The sequence below is a fragment of the Manduca sexta genome, chromosome 11, assembly GCF_014839805.1.
Source record: "Manduca sexta isolate Smith_Timp_Sample1 chromosome 11, JHU_Msex_v1.0, whole genome shotgun sequence".
NCBI lineage: Eukaryota > Metazoa > Arthropoda > Insecta > Lepidoptera > Sphingidae > Manduca > Manduca sexta.
In genome coordinates, this window is record NC_051125.1 from 12,143,314 (window position 1) to 12,165,626 (window position 22,313).

General features: G+C 37.3%; 1 protein-coding gene across 5 annotated transcripts in view; it reads left to right on the forward strand.

Moving 5' to 3' along the window:
* LOC115451281 (echinoderm microtubule-associated protein-like 2) overlaps nt 1–20,708 on the forward strand; it is an 87,701-nt gene extending 66,993 nt beyond the window's left edge. For all 5 annotated transcript variants that reach the window (XM_037437390.1, XM_037437392.1, XM_037437388.1 and 2 more), the window contains 13 exons: nt 1,709–1,873; nt 7,770–7,980; nt 9,253–9,459; nt 9,862–10,048; nt 10,662–10,870; nt 12,807–12,933; nt 13,321–13,451; nt 13,803–13,924; nt 14,898–15,030; nt 16,858–16,945; nt 17,478–17,622; nt 18,157–18,238; nt 18,932–20,708. In XM_037437390.1, the coding sequence (XP_037293287.1) occupies nt 1,709–1,873; nt 7,770–7,980; nt 9,253–9,459; nt 9,862–10,048; nt 10,662–10,870; nt 12,807–12,933; nt 13,321–13,451; nt 13,803–13,924; nt 14,898–15,030; nt 16,858–16,945; nt 17,478–17,622; nt 18,157–18,238; nt 18,932–19,057 (1,933 nt within the window). In that variant the 3' untranslated portion in view covers nt 19,058–20,708. The remainder of the gene's footprint in view (nt 1–1,708; nt 1,874–7,769; nt 7,981–9,252; nt 9,460–9,861; nt 10,049–10,661; nt 10,871–12,806; nt 12,934–13,320; nt 13,452–13,802; nt 13,925–14,897; nt 15,031–16,857; nt 16,946–17,477; nt 17,623–18,156; nt 18,239–18,931) is intronic.
* The last annotated feature ends 1,605 nt before the right edge of the window (nt 20,709–22,313 follow it).

Here is a 22,313-nt window from a genome sequence, read left to right on the forward strand (position 1 = left end):
CTATTTTCCTTAATTTTACAAAACGTCATCTTAGCTGTTGCGTAGGTATGAGTCATGGACAACCGTGAATAACAAACAAAATAAACATCCGAAGCTTTCCATTGCGTGTTAAATGTAGCTGTGTAAAATTGCCTCGTGTAGTGACCGGCAATGTAGACACTACAACGCGAAATATACTATTAAACTGGAAATTGACACGAACGCATTTATCCTCAACTCAGTCTGTCCGAGCGTTGCTTGCTAGTTGGCTGTATGTTCTTGCGGCCAGCGCTCAACCGGTTTTAAAAAGTTCGCGGCCGTGAACACAATTTCTTTTTTTAAAACGTTTTGTTAACGCTATGGATGACAGGTAATGGCGGGCATTGTTTTATCTTATCAATGTTATCGGGTCATTTTCGTTTTATAGGAATAACTTTTTTGTCAATTTCATTTTTAGATCGCTTTCAGTTTAATCGGACGTATGGTGGCTTGTAAGAGGAATAAAAAGCGTATTGTATTAGCGTAACATATCGGATACGATGTCGTTCACACCGATGTAAGTCGCTTGGGTGGTTTTTGCAATTTGGCTGTATGTGACGATTGTCTCTGCCTTTTTTGGAAATGCGCTGAGATTTTTTTGTGACTAACATTTTATTAACGTGGGTATTTACGGAAATATTTATGTATTTAAGTACCATATTTTGTTATGTTTAAAAATATATCTGTTTAGGTAGTTTAAGTTTGTTTCAACAACTTATCCATTAATAATGTTAATTTGAAAAATATGTTATAAATTTAAAGTTACTCGGAAGTGAAAACTATTTTATACAATAATACGAGTTTATTTTATTCAATTATTTTCTAATGGGCAAACATTTTCAGTTATTTTCATACTCAGATAATAATCTAGTATCGCTAACAATGCTAATCAACTAACAGTATTAAATTTTCCTGTTGCATGTACTAATTACGGTATGCTGTGTTGTTTAAAAACTTTTTTTTAAATACTTATCGTATAATTCAAGAATATGTTTATAAACATTGAAAGATGTAAAAATGATTTAAATGGTACTATTTTGTTTGTACTCGCAATTATATTTGATATTATTATTTCATATAAAAAAAACTCAAATGACTAAATAACTACCTTTTTATTAAATGCCACAAAGTGCTTACGATGCCTGATCATAATTCATAACATAATATTATTCTAAAATAACACACTGCACTTCGTAATAGAAATGTTGTGTTTTAAAGTATATTTTGTAAGTAACATTAACAATTATACTGTTTTAACAATAATCACTTTCAATTACTAATATATGCCTAATACGTTAAAACATAATTTATAATCTAACATTACAATTTAAAAACTATTATTTTTCTACACCATCGGTGTCGAAGGACCAAAATCCTATTTCCCAGAACTACTCCATTTAAGGGAAAAAAAAACTAAATATTAACAAATAATACCTTTTCAAACAGCTTTTAATTTTATATAAGACTTGTCAATTACAAATGGACCGGCATAATTGTATCAACTGACAAGGAATAATCTCTTGCAGTCGATACTCTATCTGGACGCTACTCCACTTAATAAGTGTAGTGGCCATTCCTGTGGCCGTATAAAAGGAAATATAGCTGTTGAATAGTAAATAAATTGATCCTATTTGTTAACATTTAGTTATTCCCTTCCTGAATGAATGATTTATCCAAACCTTGTCCGCAGCACACACACGTGTCAGTACAATGAAGAGGACGGGTCCATGAGGATGTTCCTTCGCGGGAGGCCCGTGATCCTGTACGGGCCCAGCGATAAGGAACCTCTGGACCCCGCGAAGGTCGCCCCCCCTCCGCAGAACAAGTTGAAACTTGAATGGGTTTACGGTTACAGGTAAGGGATTTTGTTTATTTATTTATATAAGCGCCTTAGCATTAGGGCCAGTGAGCAGCACATTGGCGGCATGAGTGTAATGGTTACGATTCGCGAAGCAGTGATGGCTTAGTGAGACATGGAACGGTAAAGGTTGCAGGTTCGATCGTTTGGATACATTTGTCATTTTAAACTTCAAAGTTAGGTTAGCATCTGTTGCTGTTAATTAGTATTTAAAAGTGAATAAAAACATCACGAGGAAATTAGCATATCTGAAACTTTTGAAGATTATTGAAGGCATTGGAAATCTACCAAAATTAATTAGGACAGCGTAGTATACGAAATAACCTCGTATTAGGAAAGTTACGTACGTGGTATATCGATTTATAACTCTACATGATGTTACTCCCAAAGACGTGACGTCCATGATTTAGCAATAAGCTCCTCCCGTTTTTAGCATGAAACAAATTATTATGCGAAAAGGAGAATTATAATACAGTCATTGCGTCGAACAAGTTACGATGCTATTAAAGAAATACTTGGAATTTTGTCATGCGGTGCACCGCGACATATGTGTAGAAGTATATGTACAACTTGTAATATATACTATCCTACCCAGTTTTGTATATACGTGAGAGTCTGTAGACCTTTTGATATTATTAAGAACTAGGTCGCTCCCAGCTTTACCTGCGTGAGAAACCTTTTCCACAACAGTCCCTAAATCACTAGCGATCCATAGCAATGGATTTGAATGAATTTAGCTTACACACGGATTGAAATAAGAACTACTTTATACTCCGGATAAATGCTTTCACACAAACCCACGAGCAAAATAATATCAACTAAAAATGCCGTATAATATTAACAAGATAATCCATATTCATATTTACTGCATGTTTCAGTAGAGTGTTATGAACTATTGAAGTGAGCTTATTACCTTATCGATAGAATGGGTAGCCAAGGTCGGAGATAGTCGTGTACATTCCTGTTAATATTGTATGAGTATTGAGTACATTAGTAATGTATAGTACGCTCTCATGGTTGCATGACTCGTATAAGTGATGACAAAAGGCAAATTTAAATTGATCCCTACTACACTAAACTTTAGGTTGATAACACAGGTCAATATGAATTTTGGCCGTGATTAGAGGGTATGGAATTTCGATATACTCATCGATTGTTAGAAAACTATATATTGCTTGAATGATGAATATAAAAGTTGCTTTTTTATCCAGGTGAACGGATGATCAATAGTTTAGAATATCGGTCTTTTAAAATTTTATTCATTGGGACATCGAATAAATTATAATGCGTTTTATCATCTTTTACTATCATATAAAATTACAAAATATTGCAAAGGTGTCTACTTATACTGCAGTGGCTAAGGATCCAAATAACCCGATGCCTACCGGCCTCCCTGCCTGCTTCCCTTACTTTATTTATATAAAATCGAATTATCATTCGAACAATTGGCAAACGGTATGTATACCTATTATTAGTACCTATATGTTATCAGGCTCCCGTTCGGAGAATTTCGCCCTTCGCCAACCCTATACTGCGACCTAACGAACACCTTTTAGGCTCAAAAGTATGTTGCACTTTAACAAATGCATCTACAAAGAACGGTTGACTTGGCCACACTAAGGTAGCTGGAGAATTATAAGTCTTGACACGTACTCACTGCTTACCGTTTAGTGTTGATAAAGATCGTTTGAGGGATACAGTATTTATGGATTCAAGGTAGATAGCCATAGATGACCCCAGAATGTGCCTTATTTGAGGTTATATACCACGTGTATTTTACGATCGTATAATCTTAAAAAATTAAGCAAACTCAATTTATAAAAAATATATGAATATAAAATGCAGTGTACTTACTGATGGTAGGTCTCTCATATGTGAAAGTTCGTCCGGGTAGGTACCAACGCAATGTCTATTTCTGCCGCCAAGCAATAGTGTGTAGTCACTGATGTGTTCCGGATTGAAGGACATTGTAGCCAGTGTAACTACTGGACATGAGACTTAACATATCATGTCTCATCTCTCGTCATATTTGTCACGGCCCTACACAGTTAAGTGTGTATACATGGTTGCCAATTCACATTGAGGCCTATAAGGGTTCGCAAACAGTTCCTAGCCTTCTGTCCTCTTCCCATCCTAACAGGTATCCTTATCCTTACCCCACACGTCCTTCCCAACTTTCCTCCAGGACCCTGCAGTCCCTAAGCCGGGGGATTCCAGTATCCCATTCGCGGGTTTCTCCCGGTATTAACTGCGGGGTCCGGTGTTAACTCCGATACATAAAAAGAAATACCCTCAGGGGATAAAAGCATACGTATGCAATAAAAATGGGTTAATCTAACACGCGGAAGATCGCTCGCACGACGTGTAGTTATTGCAATTGGCAGTAAACTCAGCTGTACCGGCGATCTATTAAATATATAGCACTGGACATTGGACAATTGACCAATTGTGCGCGACGCCCACGCACATTAAATGAGTATTTTTCCCAAACAAGTAGTCATTTGTTTGGTCTAAACCATGCTATTTAATTAATCCGTCTTAGGCAGCGTACTTATACAGAGGTAAGATCTCTTGAAGAACGTTAAATAATGACAGATTCCAAATAAACGAAGCGAAATTTAAGTATGTCTAAATAGAAAAAAAAAATATAAATCCTATACTAATATGCTATGACATGAAATTATCCCTTTTGAAAACAAACGTGAAATTATGAAGTAAATTTAATAAGATTATCGTTGGTAAATACATATTTTAAGTAGATATAGGAAATTACAATTGAAATTGCCTTTACTTATTGAGCCTAAGATACACCCCTTTTGGGCAAAGGCCTTTTTATAATCTCCCCTGTTCCTACCAGTTCTTTCCATCATGACAATATATAGAGATGCTGCTTATTCCTCACATGATCTTCAATAGAACAGTCCTACAGCAATTTGGTACTCAAATAGATTTTTATGACATCCGTAGATAAAGAACGTGACGATTTATGCAGCAAGTCTTCAACACGACAATTTTACATTTAAGAATGACATCACGGTGCAACATACAAGGATCATAGATACATGTGCCCATCTATGCCGACAGAACAAACCCGATTTCAGTTAGCTGAACTGCTGAACGGTTGTGCATGAAGTAAACGCTACTTTTAATCTTCAATGTGCAATGTGGAACAGGCGGAATTTATTGCTGTATAGACAAATTGCAAACAAATCGTTCCTGTTTCTACCAAAATATTGCGAAATTCTCTTCACTCCCAAGAGGAAAGTGTCGCTCTCTCACCCATTTCGTTCTTTCAAGAGGCACTAGTAAGGCCCAGTGTATTATAAAAGTAAATTATTATTTCAAACAGGAATGCTATGCAATGAGGAAAAAGATGAACATAGTATGTATCCTTATATAACATTGCTAAAATTATATTTTCACCACATGGCCCAGTTGTTATTGAGTTTTATATTAAGTTATACAGGCGACCTCTAGACGTTCTTTCAAATGAATTGACCACACCCTAATGAAGGGCATATTGACCAACATAGCACCCGAGATAATTAACCTAAAAACATTAAATGGACAGCCTTGGGAAATTACATATGAAACTAATTTATTAACTTGCAATTTTAGCTGATCCCACTGTAATTGTGATAGCAAAAGGTGTGTTAATATGCATCTATTAATTAATGGATTAGTAATATCGATGGTTAGTAAGTAGTTAGTTAGCAAAGATAAAGATGCTTTTTTTTATTATAATGTATACGAATGGAATTTTGATAAAGGGTTGTAAGAGCAATAACTTCAACCGGTGTAGTTGCAGGAAAGCAATCTGGCTGCCATTATGTTGTAAAACTAATTGACATGCATCCAAAAATGTTGTATAATACACTTAAAATTGCTATTTACATTAAACTTTTTACTTTCTATCTGGTCTTATGGATCCAGTGTCACCTGTAGTCAAACTGTGTACATCTAGAAAGGCCGGCATAGTGCTGACAGCGGAGAGACGCTACGTTTCGTTACTTCTTTTTCAGTTTATAAAGTACACAGTATGTATTTTTAGTTGAAGCACCTATTTAAACACACGACAGTTCATAGTGGCAAGTAATTATTAAAAATGTACGCAAAAAAAAAGGAGAAGAGTACAAAACGCAAAAGAAACGTAAAAAGGCTTCCGATGTATGGGGGTGCCCTCGTTCTAATCACTTGTTTGACCTATCTTATCGGTAATGACATTTAAGTAAGACCCATTTTCCCTTCATACTTCAAACCTGGTTTAGGAAGGCAAAAAACTAAACTACCCATAACTCAACTACCACCAACAACCACCCACTCTAAAATTCCCAAAAAAAATAAGGTCATATATTTTATAAATATTCTAGACCAGAATCGAACACTACATACCCTCTTTAAACAGGTCCCTCGACTAACTTCACGCTAGTCACTTTAAAAACACACCCACTCACCCACCTGCCTAGCGGAAAATTGCCCTTTGTAACGGCTGCATTACGAGTAGAGTTGCACCCAAGGTTGTTTTTTGTACGCCACGCTTGGCCGATAGAGCATTGCAGTAATTTACTCAGGTTCTTTCACTTTTAGACCAATCCCTCGTTACACTTATTATAAACTTTAATCAGATGGTTTGTTGCTAACCTAAAACAATTAGTTACCGGGCATATGAAATTCCGATTAGTGTAACAAAAACATACCCTTTTGCGAGGACATTGGACTCCAAATTTAAGCGTACCCAATGTTATATCTGTTTCTATATATTTATAGTCAGAATACAAGCTCATATGGATATCATAAAAGGGTAAACAGATGTGCAACTAGTTTGCCGGACTGAGAATCGATCCTCAACTCCTTGTCTTAATACCTAACTAGATCTCTAATATACCAAATCAATCACATTTATAATATAAAAAACTTATTTACTTATGCCACTATCGCTCCAAATATTTTTTAAATACTGGACTAGCGATAACACAATCGATGAACTCTATTAACTAAACCCAGTTTAGCGGTCCAAATAGTACACATTGTATAGGGTTGCCAATTTTATAAAACTGTTTTTAAAATTCAACTATGGATATGTACTTTATCCACTTTAAAACCATAACATTGTGATATATTTTGATTTTAGAAGCTAATTTGAATACGTATTGTTGATTTTATAAGCAAAATATTTTAAAAGGAGTGACAACCCTATTTATAATAACGAATCTGGCACAAAATACTCACGCACATTCGTTATTTTAACAATGATTAAACTGTATTTAGAACACAATACCTCTAATAAGACTACCTAAATCTATCTCCTTTAGAATCCTTTATGATGAGCAAATTGTTTCCAAGGTCACTGCGCCACGCTTCACCGAACATCTGGCACGGTGTCCGTCAAACCAAACTGAATACTGATCCACTGAACGGTTTTTTGCTCGAATGCAGATAGTTCCCACGGTTTTGTTGTGTAGTAACATCTTTTTATACTAAAGTTTTATAACTTATCAAGTGCGCTTTTCAAGATTTGCATCCTCTTTTATTGTTGTTGAGTATATGTATATGTTTAATGTTATTACGAGCAAGACATCTTCAAACCTGATGTAAATTATTAGGTAGCATTCTAAATGTAGATAAAACTTTATACGTTTAACGACACCGCCTTCCATGTGTAAAAGTGCAAGTTACTTTATTTAGTCGTTTAAAATTTTGTCTTGAATATTCCCCTGTCCTCTGCAATTGCACCATCAAGATAAATATATAAATATACATATTTAAAATAAGATACTTAAGGACTAACCCTCTCTGATAGAAAAACGTTTCAAGGCAACCATGGTTGTAAAAGTTTATAAAAAGTAGATTTGAAAGTTCCCCTGCCTTTGCAACAACAAAATCATTGTTCTAGGGGTAAAGACTGTCGAAGCAACCTGTACCTCCTGCCCACTGGTGAGATAGTGTACTTCGTGGCGGCGGTGGTGGTCCTGTTCAATGTAGAGGAACAATGCCAGAGACACTACACGGGCCACACGGACGACGTGAAGTGCCTCGCCGTGCACCCCAACAAGCTGATCATAGCTAGCGGCCAGTGTGCGGGACATGATCGGCTTGATGCCAGGGTAAGTTGTGCAATATTTTGTTCTAAATAATGGCCGTTTGGAGATTTTCTGGAATACTAAGTTGTTCATCTGACTTTCTGGTCAGAAAAGAAGTTGCATGATGCACGGCTAAGAGTGGTCCTGAAATAAGTTAAAACAGGTTTCAGAAATCAAAGGGCTGCGTTCATTAAACATTTTCGGAGTCCCAACTCATCTCACTTTCCACACTGTCATAGAAACCCAAACGAAATCTATCACAGCACTGAACGAGCTTTACCGAATCCCTTCCTACAAAGAATACGGAGATCCTTTTAGTGAAACATGCAATGCAAAATTGTATTGAACGTCAAATGTAATCATTATATATCATACCAATAGAAAATGTTTTATCACCGTTGGTTTTCTCCGAAAACAAACACTGTATCATCAGATAACGAGACGTTGCGACTCGTGGGCCCGGAGTGTTTGATTATTGTGCTGTTATCAGTTAGCTCATCATTGTTTGCCAAGGTTAACGTAATGCATTGTTCTGCAAAATGACCTTCAATACGACAGTTCCTGCTTGATTTTGTCCATTAGTATATGTAACGGTAAATAATACGGAACCTCTGGAAAAGTAGCATTAAAATTTATTTAAAAAGGCAGCAATTATAGATTAAATATAGAAAAGCAAAAGCGGACGTGCAGTATATTTATCTCACTTTCTCACTCCCACGTGCGCTTTATGATGACGGTGACGTCACAGCTTAGGACGTGTAATTTGATACGTATCTTTTCTATATTCAAATAGTATAGTATTTTATTTGCAGTGCATTAAACCATTTGTGTCTTTATGCTAGATTTTCAATAATTTCAATAAAAGTGCAACAAGTCACTTGGTCTGATTTCCTTCTACAACGATACTATGCTGATTATTATATTTCACCTAAAATTATGACCATTTGTCGCAATCGTAACTACTGCCGTCTAAGTAATTCTTACTCCAAACCTCTATACATATCTGCCATAAATAGTCACGACCTGCAGTATTAATATAAAGCGATTAAAATACAAATAGTTTTGTACAATAGAACAATTCCCTTGACGTACGAAGTAAAAGGTGACGTCACACAATATTATTTTTCTAGAAAATTAAAAAGCAAGTTTCAGATTATCTTTCCTGCGGGAAATCACGGCATAAAGGCCGGTCCTTATGGTAGGCTTGCATGGGAACATGGATCCAACAAGTAGAGGCCCTTTTCAGATCCATTACTCTAGTTAGTTAGATTATCTTAATTATTATTGTTCCCCCAGCCCCACGTAAGGGTATGGAACTCTGTCTCCCTGGCGACCTTGGCCGTGATCGGCGCGGGGCAGATGGAGCGCTCCGTCTCCTGCATCACGTTCTCCAGGGCTGATGGTGGAACACTCCTGGCTGCAGTGGACGATGGACCCGACCACACTATATCGGTGTGGGAATGGCAAAGACACGATAAGGGACATTGCTTGACTGAGACCAAAGTAAGGAGAACATTATACAGAGTGTTGTTGAAAGAAGATAGAAAGAATGATCCCATGTTATTGGTGTATGATTTACTTGTGTAAATTGGGCTTTGTATTTTAATAATATTTTGGTATTCATATTCATATGAATTAAATGGACTTCGAATATTTATGACAACCCAACATAATTGTCAAGTGACCTACCAAATCTAGTAAATATTAACCAGCCTATCCAAATTTTTTAATACGAAATGTGCATGAGAATTTTTTTTGCTTTCAAATAGAAAAAAAATTCTCCGGTTTATTTTCTCTTTGAGATATAATTTTGATTATGCATTTGCTGCAATAACTAGAATGTTTATTTTTTTCAAAAAAAATTCTTGTAAAGAATTTTTAATACAATATTCTGTTATATTTTAGTGTTCAGTAGACACAGTGGTGGCAGCGGAATTCCACCCGCTAGACCGTAATCAGATAGTAACTTGCGGGAAGAACCACATAGCATTCTGGACCCTGGACCAGACCAACATGCTGTATAAGCGCATGGGCATCTTCGAGACGAGAGACAAGCCCAAGTACGTCACCTGCCTCGCGTTTAACCACAATGGTGAGTGGATGAAAACTATTTGGGGAGTAAAGTAGTAGCAACCTACCTTAATAATCAGTGATTGGTTTCTATTTACTAAAATTTTACCCCCTTATTCATAGACGTTATTTGTCTAAGGACGCAGCATTACTGTGATTACAAGTTTGTCTCTCAGTGTTGACGGTATGGCAGTCTTCACAATGCGTAGACATAGGGCCGTTATGATTGGGGGCTGTTCAAGTATTACGTGACGCAATTTGTGGGGGAGGGGGATCTCGTTATGTAACATTGTTTTTTTTTTATTTTAAAACAATAACAAAGGTATTTGAGACTTTCCGGTATTTTGCGTAAAATAATTGTGAATATTACAAAAAAAATCACTTTCGAGTTACATAACTTTTGGAGGGGGGGGCGTACAGGAAAACGTTACGGTGTGTTGCAGAGGGGGGTGGGGGTCAAAAATTGCGATACGTAATACTTTGACGGCCTCTTGGCTAATATTGAAATCCTACTTGAATCTAGTTGGCTGTCAGATAAACAAAGCCGAGAAACAGACTTGTTATAGCAGCAATGCTCCGTCCCTATATAAATAACGTCTATGAATACGGTTAGAGTTTAAGTTTGTCGTGCGCAGGCGACGTGCTGTCGGGCGACTCGAGCGGCAACATCACGGTGTGGGCGCGCGGCACCAACACGGCGGCGCGGCTCGTGCGCGGCGTGCACGACGGCGCCGTGTTCAGCCTGGCCGCGCTCAAGGACGGCGCCGTGCTGTCCGCCGGCGGCAAGGACGGCCGCCTCGTGCTCTTCGACGCGCACCTGCACGCGCCGCTACGGGAGACCGTGGTGCGTGCACTCACCCCCTTGTACATAACTAGCTTTTGCCCGCGGCTCCGCCCGCGTTATAAAGTTTTTCAGGCTAAAGTTTTCCGTTATAAAAGTAGTAGTTTCCCGGAAGCCTATGTTCTTCCCAGGGTCTCAAACTGTCTCCATACCAAATTTTATCCTAATACGTTGGGTAGTTTTTGAGTTTAACACGTTCGGGCAGACCGATGCAGCGGGGGACTTTGTTTTATGATATAATTATGTAGAACTTTTTAAGAGGAACAATCCCGTCATACATTATTGTTGCATAACTTTAACCGTTTACGCAGCGCACGCAACAGAAGCTCTCAAAACTTATAAATTGTCCCCGTTTTTGCATCATGTGTCATTACTGCTACGCTCCTATTGGTCATAACGTGACGATATATAACCTATAGCACTCCAGGAACAAAGGGCTATCCAACACAAAAAGAATTATTCAGTTCAAACTCCTAGTTTCTGAGATTAGCCATTACTGCTCTGCTCCTATTGGTCATAGCGTGATGATATATAGCCTATAGCACTTCACGAACAAAGGGCTATCCAATACAAAATGTTTTTTTTAGTTCGAACCGGTAGTTCCTGAGATTAGCCATTACTGCTCTGCTCCTATTAGGTATAGCGTGATGATATATAGCCTATAGCACTCCACGAACATAGGGCTATCCAACGCAAAAAGAATTATTCAGTTCGGACCGGTAGTTCCTGAGATTAGGCATTACTGCTCCGCTCCTATTGGGTATAGCGTGATGATATATAGCCTATAGCACTCCACGAACATAGGGCTATCCAACGCAAAAAGAATTTTTCAGTTTGGACCGGTAGTTCCTGAGATTAGCGCGTTCAAACAAACAAACAAACTCTTAAGCTTTATATAATAGTATAGATAATAGCAGCCCTGTATTATATACTGTCCCACTGCTGCACGGGCCTCCTCTACTACTGAGAGGGATTAGGCCTTAGTCCACCACGCTGGCCTAGTGCGGATTGGTACACTTCACACACCCTCGAAATTCCTATAGAGAACTTCTCAGGTATGCAGGTTACCTCACGATGTTTTCCTTCACCGTTAAAGCAAGCGATAATTCACAAAGAATACACACATAATTTGTTAGAAAAGTCAGAGGTGTGTGCCCTTGGGATTTGAACCTGCGGACATTCGTCTCGTCGCTTTTTTTTTATACATACACGTTACTTGAGGACGGAGTAAAACTGGGATAACAAGTCTGTCTCTCAGTGCTCACGGCATGGCAGTCTTTGCAGTGCGTGGCGATAGGCCATTGTGATTGGCTTATATTAATATTAGCTATTCACAACGGCCCTGAAAAAACGTCTATGAATAAGGGGTTCGTCTTTATCGAAAATAAACCCCATGAACTTTATTTTAGTGAAGAAAAAATTTGTCGATACAAACATGAATGTTTAAGAAGAAACGACACTAATTTTAAGCAACACAATATAAATTATCTTGGTTAAATTTTTTTGACATCTTTAAAAAATTCAGCTACTTATAACACTGACTATATAATCATGAACACAGACTGAGTAGAAGTTCCCAAACCGACCTCGTAGACATGGTCCGATGTCCCACAGGATTTATGGATAATACAATGTTGAAACTCAAATCGAATATAAAATAGCGGGTTGCAGTTGTTAAGCTATACTGCGAAAACGACAACTAAATCACTCAGTGAAGGACAAATGACAACATAGTGTTTATAATTCATCATCATCTACGCTACGAAATGTATATATTTTTATTTATTTAAATAAGGTTCTCAAACCGTACATACATTTCTTATTTATAATATAAAAAGTAGTAGTCACATTCCGATGTGTGTACGAAATTGATTTAAACGTCAATGTCGTAATTGAAATACTATTTAAAGCAAATTGTACTAGGAATAATTTGTTCTAGATCGAGGGTCACTACGGCGGCGTGCGCGTGGTGGCGGAGGGGCGCGGCAGCCAACTCTACATCGGCACCACCAAGAACTGCATCCTGCACGGAGACCTCGAGCTGGGCTTCTCACCCGCTGTGCTGGGTATGCATAAGATTCAAAATTAAATCTACTATGCTCAAAACTACGTATCGTATCCTCATCCTTGAATTAGTCAGTTTCGTTCATTTGAGTTTTATATTTTATTTTTAGGTAGGAAAGGAAGTGACCATATATAGATTGGACATAACTGCTTAATAATATGTGTAATGACTATAGATGTTTAATTTTGGAACTATCGCAAATGATTTTTGTCCGAGTGAGCGAGATTTAAACTTATAGCCGTACTACCTACGTTGGTCCTTCGAGCAGGATCTCAGCTATCCCTATCCTCTCAATAACTAAAATTTATTACAAATACATTAAACATAATCTACATTTACTAGAGGTATTTGCAATGATACAAATTATTATAAATATTATGATATGTAGGTCACGTGGATGAGCTGTGGGGCCTGGCTTGTCACCCAACGCTGCCGCAGTTCGTGACGGCGGGCTGGGACCGACTGCTGCAACTGTGGGACGGACTCAGCCACTCCACCGTCTGGAGCAAGGATATTGAGGTAGCTTATGACTCATTAAATTTTTTGAAATGTGGGTACACTAATGGGTATTATTTTGATGATGCTATGTAATGTATGTGGTTTTGTACGTGTATTTGTCGATATATTTCCCCTGTCGTCTTTTAGTTAATATCGACTCATTGTTTTTATATGTATGTTGATGTTGGTCTGGTGAAGTAATGCAAACCTTGCTTGAAGTAGTGTGTTGCGCAGGAGCGTGGCAATAGGTGTATTTGGCGATATATTTCTCCGGCCGTCTTTTAGCCAATATACTTATCGTTTTATATATAAAGTAGATGTTGGATCGGTGAAGTAATGCAAACCTTGCCTGAAGTAGTGTGTTGTGTGCAGGAGCGTGCACAGTGTTGCGCGTGGTCGACGGACGGCGGCGTGATCGCCGTGGGCTGCCTGTCGGGCAAGTGGATGGTGTACGACCCGCACTCGCGCGAGCTGCTCACGCAACACCACGACGGGTGCGTATACTGACACCTGCCTATATATAATAATATCAGCCCTGTATTATATACTGTCCCACTGTTGGGCACGGGCCTCCTCTACTACTGAGAGGGATTAGGCCTTAGCCCACCACACTGGCCTAGTGCGGATTGGTAGACTTCACACACCTTCTAAATTCCTATAGAGAACTTCTCGGATGTGCAGGTTTCCTCACGATGTTTTCCTTCACCGTTAAAGCGAACGATAATTCACAAAGAATACACACATAATTTGTTAGAAAAATCAGAGGTGTGGCCCTTGGGATTTGAACCTGCGGACATTCGTCTTGGCAGTCCGTTCCACACCCAACTAGGCTATCGCCGCTATAGACCGCCGACCTCCCCATACTTGAGGGTAAAATGCCTCCTTAATTCTCTATTTTGTCTCCTACTGAGGTTGAAATGTCTCCTTACTTCATATTTTGACTCCCGCTTTACTATGGAGGGAAGTGGACTTTATTAATATTTTCAACTCATTCCCTATCTTTCTATTTGTTTAATTTCATTGCGGGATAAAAACAAATTAGTTTTTCCTAAGACTTGCCAAGCTTCACTGCTCGGTGTTATAAAATACGTGCCACTACTGATCCTCACTTACAGATATTGTAGTGATGGGTGTTAAGTCTCTACTAGAAAGCTCAACCGTGAGATCTAATCACTAATGGAGATATTTTCTATAGCCTCTAACATTATTAGATATTCGAAACTAAATTTTATTCATAGCTTGAGTATTTGTAGGCTACTGAAGGAGATATTTTTGATAGCCTCTAATAGTATTTAGTATTTGAAACAAGATTTTGTTTGCAACTTTTGTTTGTTTTAAAGTCTATTCCCGAACTAAACTGTTAAGTCTCATATTGCCTATTACTCCCGATATCATTCAAACAAAAACACAATTACCTTAGCGTCTGAAATAAACATTACACTACGTAAACCTAATAATACTTTGCAGATCGGAGCCGATCCAAACGATCCAATATTCGCCGGACAACAAGATGGTGGCGCTGGGGTCGCGGGACAACTTCATCTACGTGTACCGCGTCGACGACAACGGCAGCCGCTACAGCAGACTCGGGAAATGCCTGGTCAGTACATACATCACGCCTTTACCCTCTAAAGGGTAGATAGGAGTGGAAGTAGTGCACTTCCTACCGCTGTGTGATAGGGGGCAAGCCTGTCGCCATATCGACTACATATTCTAGACTCTGGACTGATATTGAACTCAACTACAACACTGCCCGACCCTGAGCCGAACCTCGGAACGGTGTTTTACGTACGCAATACAACTACACCAGGCAGTTATAGTTGTTATACTAAAAACGACTTATTAACTATGGTCTTTAAGGTTCTATCCGTGTGAGTCGCTTTTCAAGATAATTGTCCTGCTGTGTTCGTCCTTGCGATTATTAATACTATATTACCCATTCGTCAATTTGTGTTTACTTATAATAAAAAATATCCCAAACTAAGTCTTCAAAAACTTTGTCACTTATAATATATCAAAATAGTCTGTATTACATATTTTTTTATTAACTTAATTATGACTTGAGCTGCCCAAACTATTAGCTTTTTCGTTAATTTCATTATTTTATTAGTATCAACAATTAACCTATTAAATAAACAATCTATTAGTTACTTAATTCCAGGAACATGTAATTTACTTCAAACCTGTAACACAACATAGAATTATTCCAACACCCCTGACTACTGTTAGAACATTCCAGAACATATTCTAACTGTATTGAACATTTCACGCATTTCTAGTGCACGGAGAAAAAGCGTAGAAGGGTAACAAACTAACCTCTGCATGTTATAACTAAATAATATTGTAGTTAGTTAATATTATACGTAGATAATATTATATATAGATAGATTAGCTTCAGTATTTTTTACTGAAATTATATAATTTAGCTTGTTATTGATATGTAGTTAAAACAATCTTTAGTAATTGAAGCTTATTATATAGATATTATTTTGTGGAAGGAATAGAGTATCTTAAATCAAGATATTTGGATGAAAGTTAAAACTCGATGTTTTATTTTATACAGTATATTTTAATTTTATTTAGTCAAAATATTTTTATTTTATTTGGTCAAAATATAATTATTAAGTTATTTAATTAAATATATTATTTTTCTACAGTACAAAGACAGACAGACAAATTTGTTCATAACATACTAAAATTCAATCAAAATTAATAATTTACTATGAAATGTTTTCCACAATTAGATAGTAATGTTTCGCTATATTTCCTATAGAATTATTTCTTAGGTCGTAAATAATTAAGCTCAGCTTTGTAAAATCTTTTGTAACGCCTTTTTAATTTATTTTGCTGGTAGTAGCGCATAGAAAGATGGAATAATGACATACCGCATTATATTCATTGTGGTGACTTTTATAAGAAATTAAAGTTCCAATCTAAACTATTAACACAATCATTGGTTAAAATTGTCTAGATTCATGTATGACGAACATGATAATGTTTAAATTTGTATGTTTTAACTTGGAATAATTTAATGCTATTTGAGTTCAATTATATGTTTTTAATAATCAGTAATGTTAACCATTATTCCAAATTAATAATGATGCAATAATCGTAGTACTACTTTATATATAAATAAATCCTGCCAGCCCGAGCTGACTTTTTTGTTTACTTTGTAGTCTTTCATTTATTTTATTAATATAAAGTGTTTTTAAATATAAGCGACTTTGTTTAAATAATAATTACATATTCTCAACTTACTTCGACTTATCATAAGTGCAACTATGTTTGCCTGTGATGAAAAAAGCATTTTATATTTTTATTTATAATCAATAATTATAATAGAATCGTTGCTATAGCTTTTTCAGTAATGCTTTTTGCTGTAAAAACAAGTTCGATAAATTATCTAATGCAATAACTATATGAACAGGGTCACTCAAGTTATATCACGCACCTGGATTGGTCCGAAGACAGCCAGTACATCCGCAGCAACTCCGGCGATTACGAGCTACTGTTTTGTAAGTAATGATTCGAGACTCTATAACTTACTCCGGAGAGTATGAATTGCTATGCTGAGACGAATGTCACATGTCCTTATAACTTACAATGCAAAAATTTATGACTGGTGGTGGGTCTCTCATATGTGAGAGTTCGCCTGGATAGGAACCACCGCAATGTCTATTTCTGCCGCCAAGCAGCAGTGTGTAGTCACTATTGTGTTCCGGTTTGCAGGACACTGTAACCAGTGTAACTGCTGGACATAATGACACTTAACATCTCATGTCTCAGAATGGCGAGCGTAGTGGAATACCAAACACTATTTGGTAATTCAAAGTTTTGGATGATTTTTCCGCTGTTTATGAGCGGTCGTATCGCTTACTATCAGGCGAAGGGCAAGCTCATCATTCAAAGAAATAAAAAAAAAATGCATAAAATTGGAGTTTAAAAAATACTGATGGAGAAATGTGACATATATACGATTTAATAAAAAGCGACTCGCAGAAGGTCACATGATGCAAGAAATCTTTACAAACGTAACTTCTCCCTCAGGGAACGCGACGACGTGTCGTCAGGTGACGTCGGCGACGAGTGTCCGCGACGTGACGTGGAGCACCAACACGTGTCCCATCACCTACAACACCATCGGCGTGTGGCCCGAGAACGCGGACGGCACCGACATCAACTCCTGCACCAGGTAGGGGAACACTCATCATACTCTAGTAACGTTTACATTCTCATCAGTGGGTAGCGTGGGTTTTACCGGCATGGATTGACCCAAAATTTGGCGCCCTGAGACACCGGCCGAGATATAAAAAAACACCATTTTAGCAAAACAAAAAAGCGACAACGTGGCGCCCCTCCCTAGCATTTAAAAAATATATTTTAGACATTTTGTTACAACTCCCCTTAAAATGCTGTCCGGTGCCAAGAAACGTTTTTCCAGAAAGCGAACATAATGGAATAGCATAATTTATGTTCTTCAGAGAAAAATGGTATTTTTAAAGAATTCCTGAATTTGTTTAGGACACTTAGATGCGATCTCACTGTACCTCGTGGTAAATGGAGTCCAGATATTGTCAATTGATAAAAGATGATCGCTTCTTGCCAGTCAACACAATTATGCCGGCCTGTTTGAACCTGGATATATTCACTTGAACACAGAACGGATGACAGCTTTATATGTACGAGTCGGTCGCTCACCATCTCTCACGTCTTCTCTCTGCTGCAGATCCCATGACAGCCGGTTGGTGGCGACTGGTGATGACTTCGGCAAAGTGAAGCTCTTCGCGTATCCCGTCACCCAACCCAAGGTAAACCAACCGACAATATTCAACTATTATAGCATCATCTTTTACTTGTCCTTGTATCAATCCAAAGTGGAGTAGACATGAAAAAAATTACGCATGTTGAATAAACCATTTATTCTTGTTGTTACAACCGGTATACTTATTTAGCATCTTCCTCCGAGCAAACAGTCTTGAGCATTCGTTCCATACAATTTTAGTCCTCGAATTATGGCGGTAATATGTAGATTTATGAATAATATATAGGTATAAAAAAAATATATCTTTTTAAAAATTTAAAACTACCAAAAGCTTACTTACTATTTTGTCTATTTGTGTCTAATGGTGTTTTTGGCAAAATAAAGTGTGTTTTTAAGGAGATGCAAAGAATCAATAATTTTAGTGGCATATTCATTGATATTATTGATACAATATCCACATTATAAAAAATCTAAAACTACCAAAGTTAAGATAACGTACTGTTCAAATATGAAGTATAATTTATTTTATTTTAATTTATATCATTAGAAACAGTGATTTATTATGATATAGGACATACAGTTCATTTTTTAGTAAGTGATCACCGCCGCTCATGAACATCTGCAATACCAGGAGACAGAGATGCGATGCCGGCCTTTTGGATAGGCTCGCTCTTTTGAATGTAATTCGTTCGTGTATAACAGTGCCAGGCACTAGAGCAGTAAAGGTTGTTGTGTGCAGTCGCTGTGCCACCAGTACGGCGGCCACAGCTCGCACGTCACCTGCGTGCGGTTCGCGGCGGACGACTCGCGCCTGCTGTCCGCCGGCGGCCTCGACACCGCCGTCATGCAGTGGCTGCGGGACTGAACGGACTGCTGCACTTCTCAACTAATACATCTTCAAATTGCTCTCATTTTGTAGGCAGCAAAAAGGACCTGAAATGGTCGGTTTTGGTTATTTCATTTGATCTATATTCAACTCTATTTAGATCCATGTGGAGATATAAAATACTATTTCAGGTTCCTTTATGCAATTTTTGATTGTTAAAATCACATATTTTATACGAGCATTTAATTACGAATCAAATTTGAGTAAGCAGCTTTGCGAGGGAAATGTTTGGTTTTAATATCTCGCCTTCAAAGTACGCAAGGTGCAGTTATGAATGTCCCTTGCAAGGCAGCCAAAACAAAATTGTGTACAAACGCATCTAAACTTGTATAATCGAATGCCGCACGGCCACATATAACAAGGCCTAAAGGATGCCTACAATGTATATACTCGATCGATGTTAATTGCTATCATTGCGATATATTTTGTATTGTCTTATTGTTCACATTGATTAGTGTGGGTAGTTTTGATACTTTTTGGATTCTGTATGACAAAATTTATTGTCTTAAAGAATTTTACATACAATGGAAATAATAAAATGTAATAAAGACTAAATTACTTTAACCTCTTGCATATTTCCTGAATATACTTACAGAATCCAAAAGTGTCAATGTCACGAAGACTTGAATGGTGCACGGTTGTGATCGGAGGGTAGTTGGCTTTATTTATAAACGTTGGCGTTATCTGAATACTTTTTGATACATAGCGTAAAGTGGACTGATTACGAGAAGCGAATATTCAAATGAATCTTATGTATGGGTGCTAAATTTTATAAACTTCGCTACTAATTTCATTTTTATTTAACCCGTACGGTGTGGCGTCATAATGATGGTTTTTACCTGTTAAGGATCCCCTCAAGTTAAGGTCAGGTTTATGTACGGAATATTTCACTGTAAATTTCCAATTGCTTTACATCAATGTTTATAAATGAAGGTGTTGAAGATAATATATCCAATTATTTATTAGTAATTTGTGTGCAACACATAAGTTTCGCCTTTTCACGAATTTGAATGTGGTTCCGGCCAGATTTTACCCACTTGGGGTTAAGGCGTGAAGTCCGTCTACGATACATAGCGCTTTTATGGCAACACTTAACAATTTTTAATATTTTTTACACTTGCAACATTGTGCTAATTTATGTGATGAGCTTACGAATGCGTTATTTTAGAGATATTTTTAATTAGTGATAAAATAATTTTAATGGCACTTTTTAATGTGTTTGTAATTTTAATGGTCATGATACAAATTAGGCTATTTTCGTATTTTAAGCTTTCGTTACTTGTGAGAATTGTATTTGGGATTTTATTACTTATTATATTATTTTTTAATTTCACAGAAATACACATTTTTAATTGTTTTCATAGACAGATAATTAAAATGGTCTATTTTTATAATATCGACATTTTAACACTCGATAAACTACCAAAATACAATTTCCACACAAGTTTTATTTTAAGCAATTCCAGGGACACATTCGATATTAATCAGCAGTTCGTAACCTAGTCACCGATGGCTTCAACTGTCGCGTAGCGTTAGCACTAATATTGTATTAGCTAATGTGTGTAAATACATCTGTACGGCGGTGTAGGGCCGCATTTCTATGTGCCTCTAATAAAATATCTTTATTTCACTTGCTGTTTCATTTTAACAAATCCTTGCTAGCCGAATTTCGGCTATGTCAGTCAATCTCACAGCTGTGTATTGCACACAAGTGTGTGCAATACACAGGTGCACTATCTATTCCTTCACTCTCATAGTCCAGTGAGACGGCAATGCAACATGACCGGAGAGAGATCAGGCGCAGGACCATCGGCTTTACGTGGTTTCCGAGGCACGGGGGTATCACACCACCAACTTCAGGTCTCTGAGCTGCGACTGAGTAATTTTTAAGATGGAAAAATGCAGTCACAATTATTTTTGGCTCGACCCGGGATTCGAAGCCAGTTTGTCAGCACCATAGTCGTACTCGTACCGCGTACGCATTACAACAACGCCACCGCGGCAGTCGAGTTTTTTTAATTTTACTTTTTACTCTCGCTGAAAGTCGACAGTCACAAAACTTATTATAAAAAGATATAATATTAAGATTTTTGACAGTTAATTGATTTTATTGGAAGGGCTTTACTCCCTTGAGATGCCAAATCACACCATCTTAGCGCAACTGGCTTAGTCGAGGTAATTGACCACATATAGATTATATCCGACCACATGCCGCGGTGGCTAACTACAGTACTGAGATCTCTGAGTCGGGCACTGAGATTGAGTTTTTCTATTTAGTGTAAGCCCGAAGTCTATAATTTGTGCCCGATATGTCGATAGGCTAGCTTCCATCACATCATGGGACGGAATACGCATGGTGGAAAGTGGGTCCATTTGTTGCACCTATGTCTAATCCTTGAGGAAAAAAAGGAGCGGGTTCGTGTGCATCTGTCCCTGACATCGTAGCTCCCAAAGGAATGGACCGATTTTGATGCGGTTTTTTGAACACTTCGCTAGGAGCAGAGAGATAAAGACAATTTAAATAAGTAATACCTAGCTATCTATGAGACAACCTGTACCAATATAAGGACCTAACATACTATTTATACATGTGTGGTCGATTATTGCGGCAGCAGAGGCAGTTGAAACAAGAACACGTTCTTAGCGTGTCGTGAACAATGTCTAACATATTGGAAAAAATTTAAAGTCAGTAAGACAATTTCAACGAAAACATTTTTCAATACCAACCGATCGTTTTACTTATACGAAAAGACTACTACCAACCGAGATTTGAGTAGTATCAATAATTAATCGCAAAAAAATATTACTGAGCGTGGACCTTCCAAAACCGCAAATAAAACAAAAAAAAAATAGAATATAAAACAATTTATTAAAACATAAATAAACCATAAGAAATAAAACTAATAGGAAACTAAAAAAAACTACTACTCAAAACGTAATAAAATCTCGCGAACCTAGCGATGCTCTGCTTGAAAATCAAGTTTTATGTTCCTTAACATTTTCTTACAAAACACAAGAAAACTAAGGTCCATACACCGTCAAGCCACGAGACCATAAATAACTTAAAAATAAAACTAAACGAACATAAAAATGTGACAGCGTTAACTCGGTGCGAAACATCTTTGGGCTAAAAAAACTAAGTTTATAACTTTGAATATATTTGTACATAAGAATAATCATTTCTTTTTTGAATTGTAAAGCATCACATATTTAAGTTTTACAATTAATTATTTTA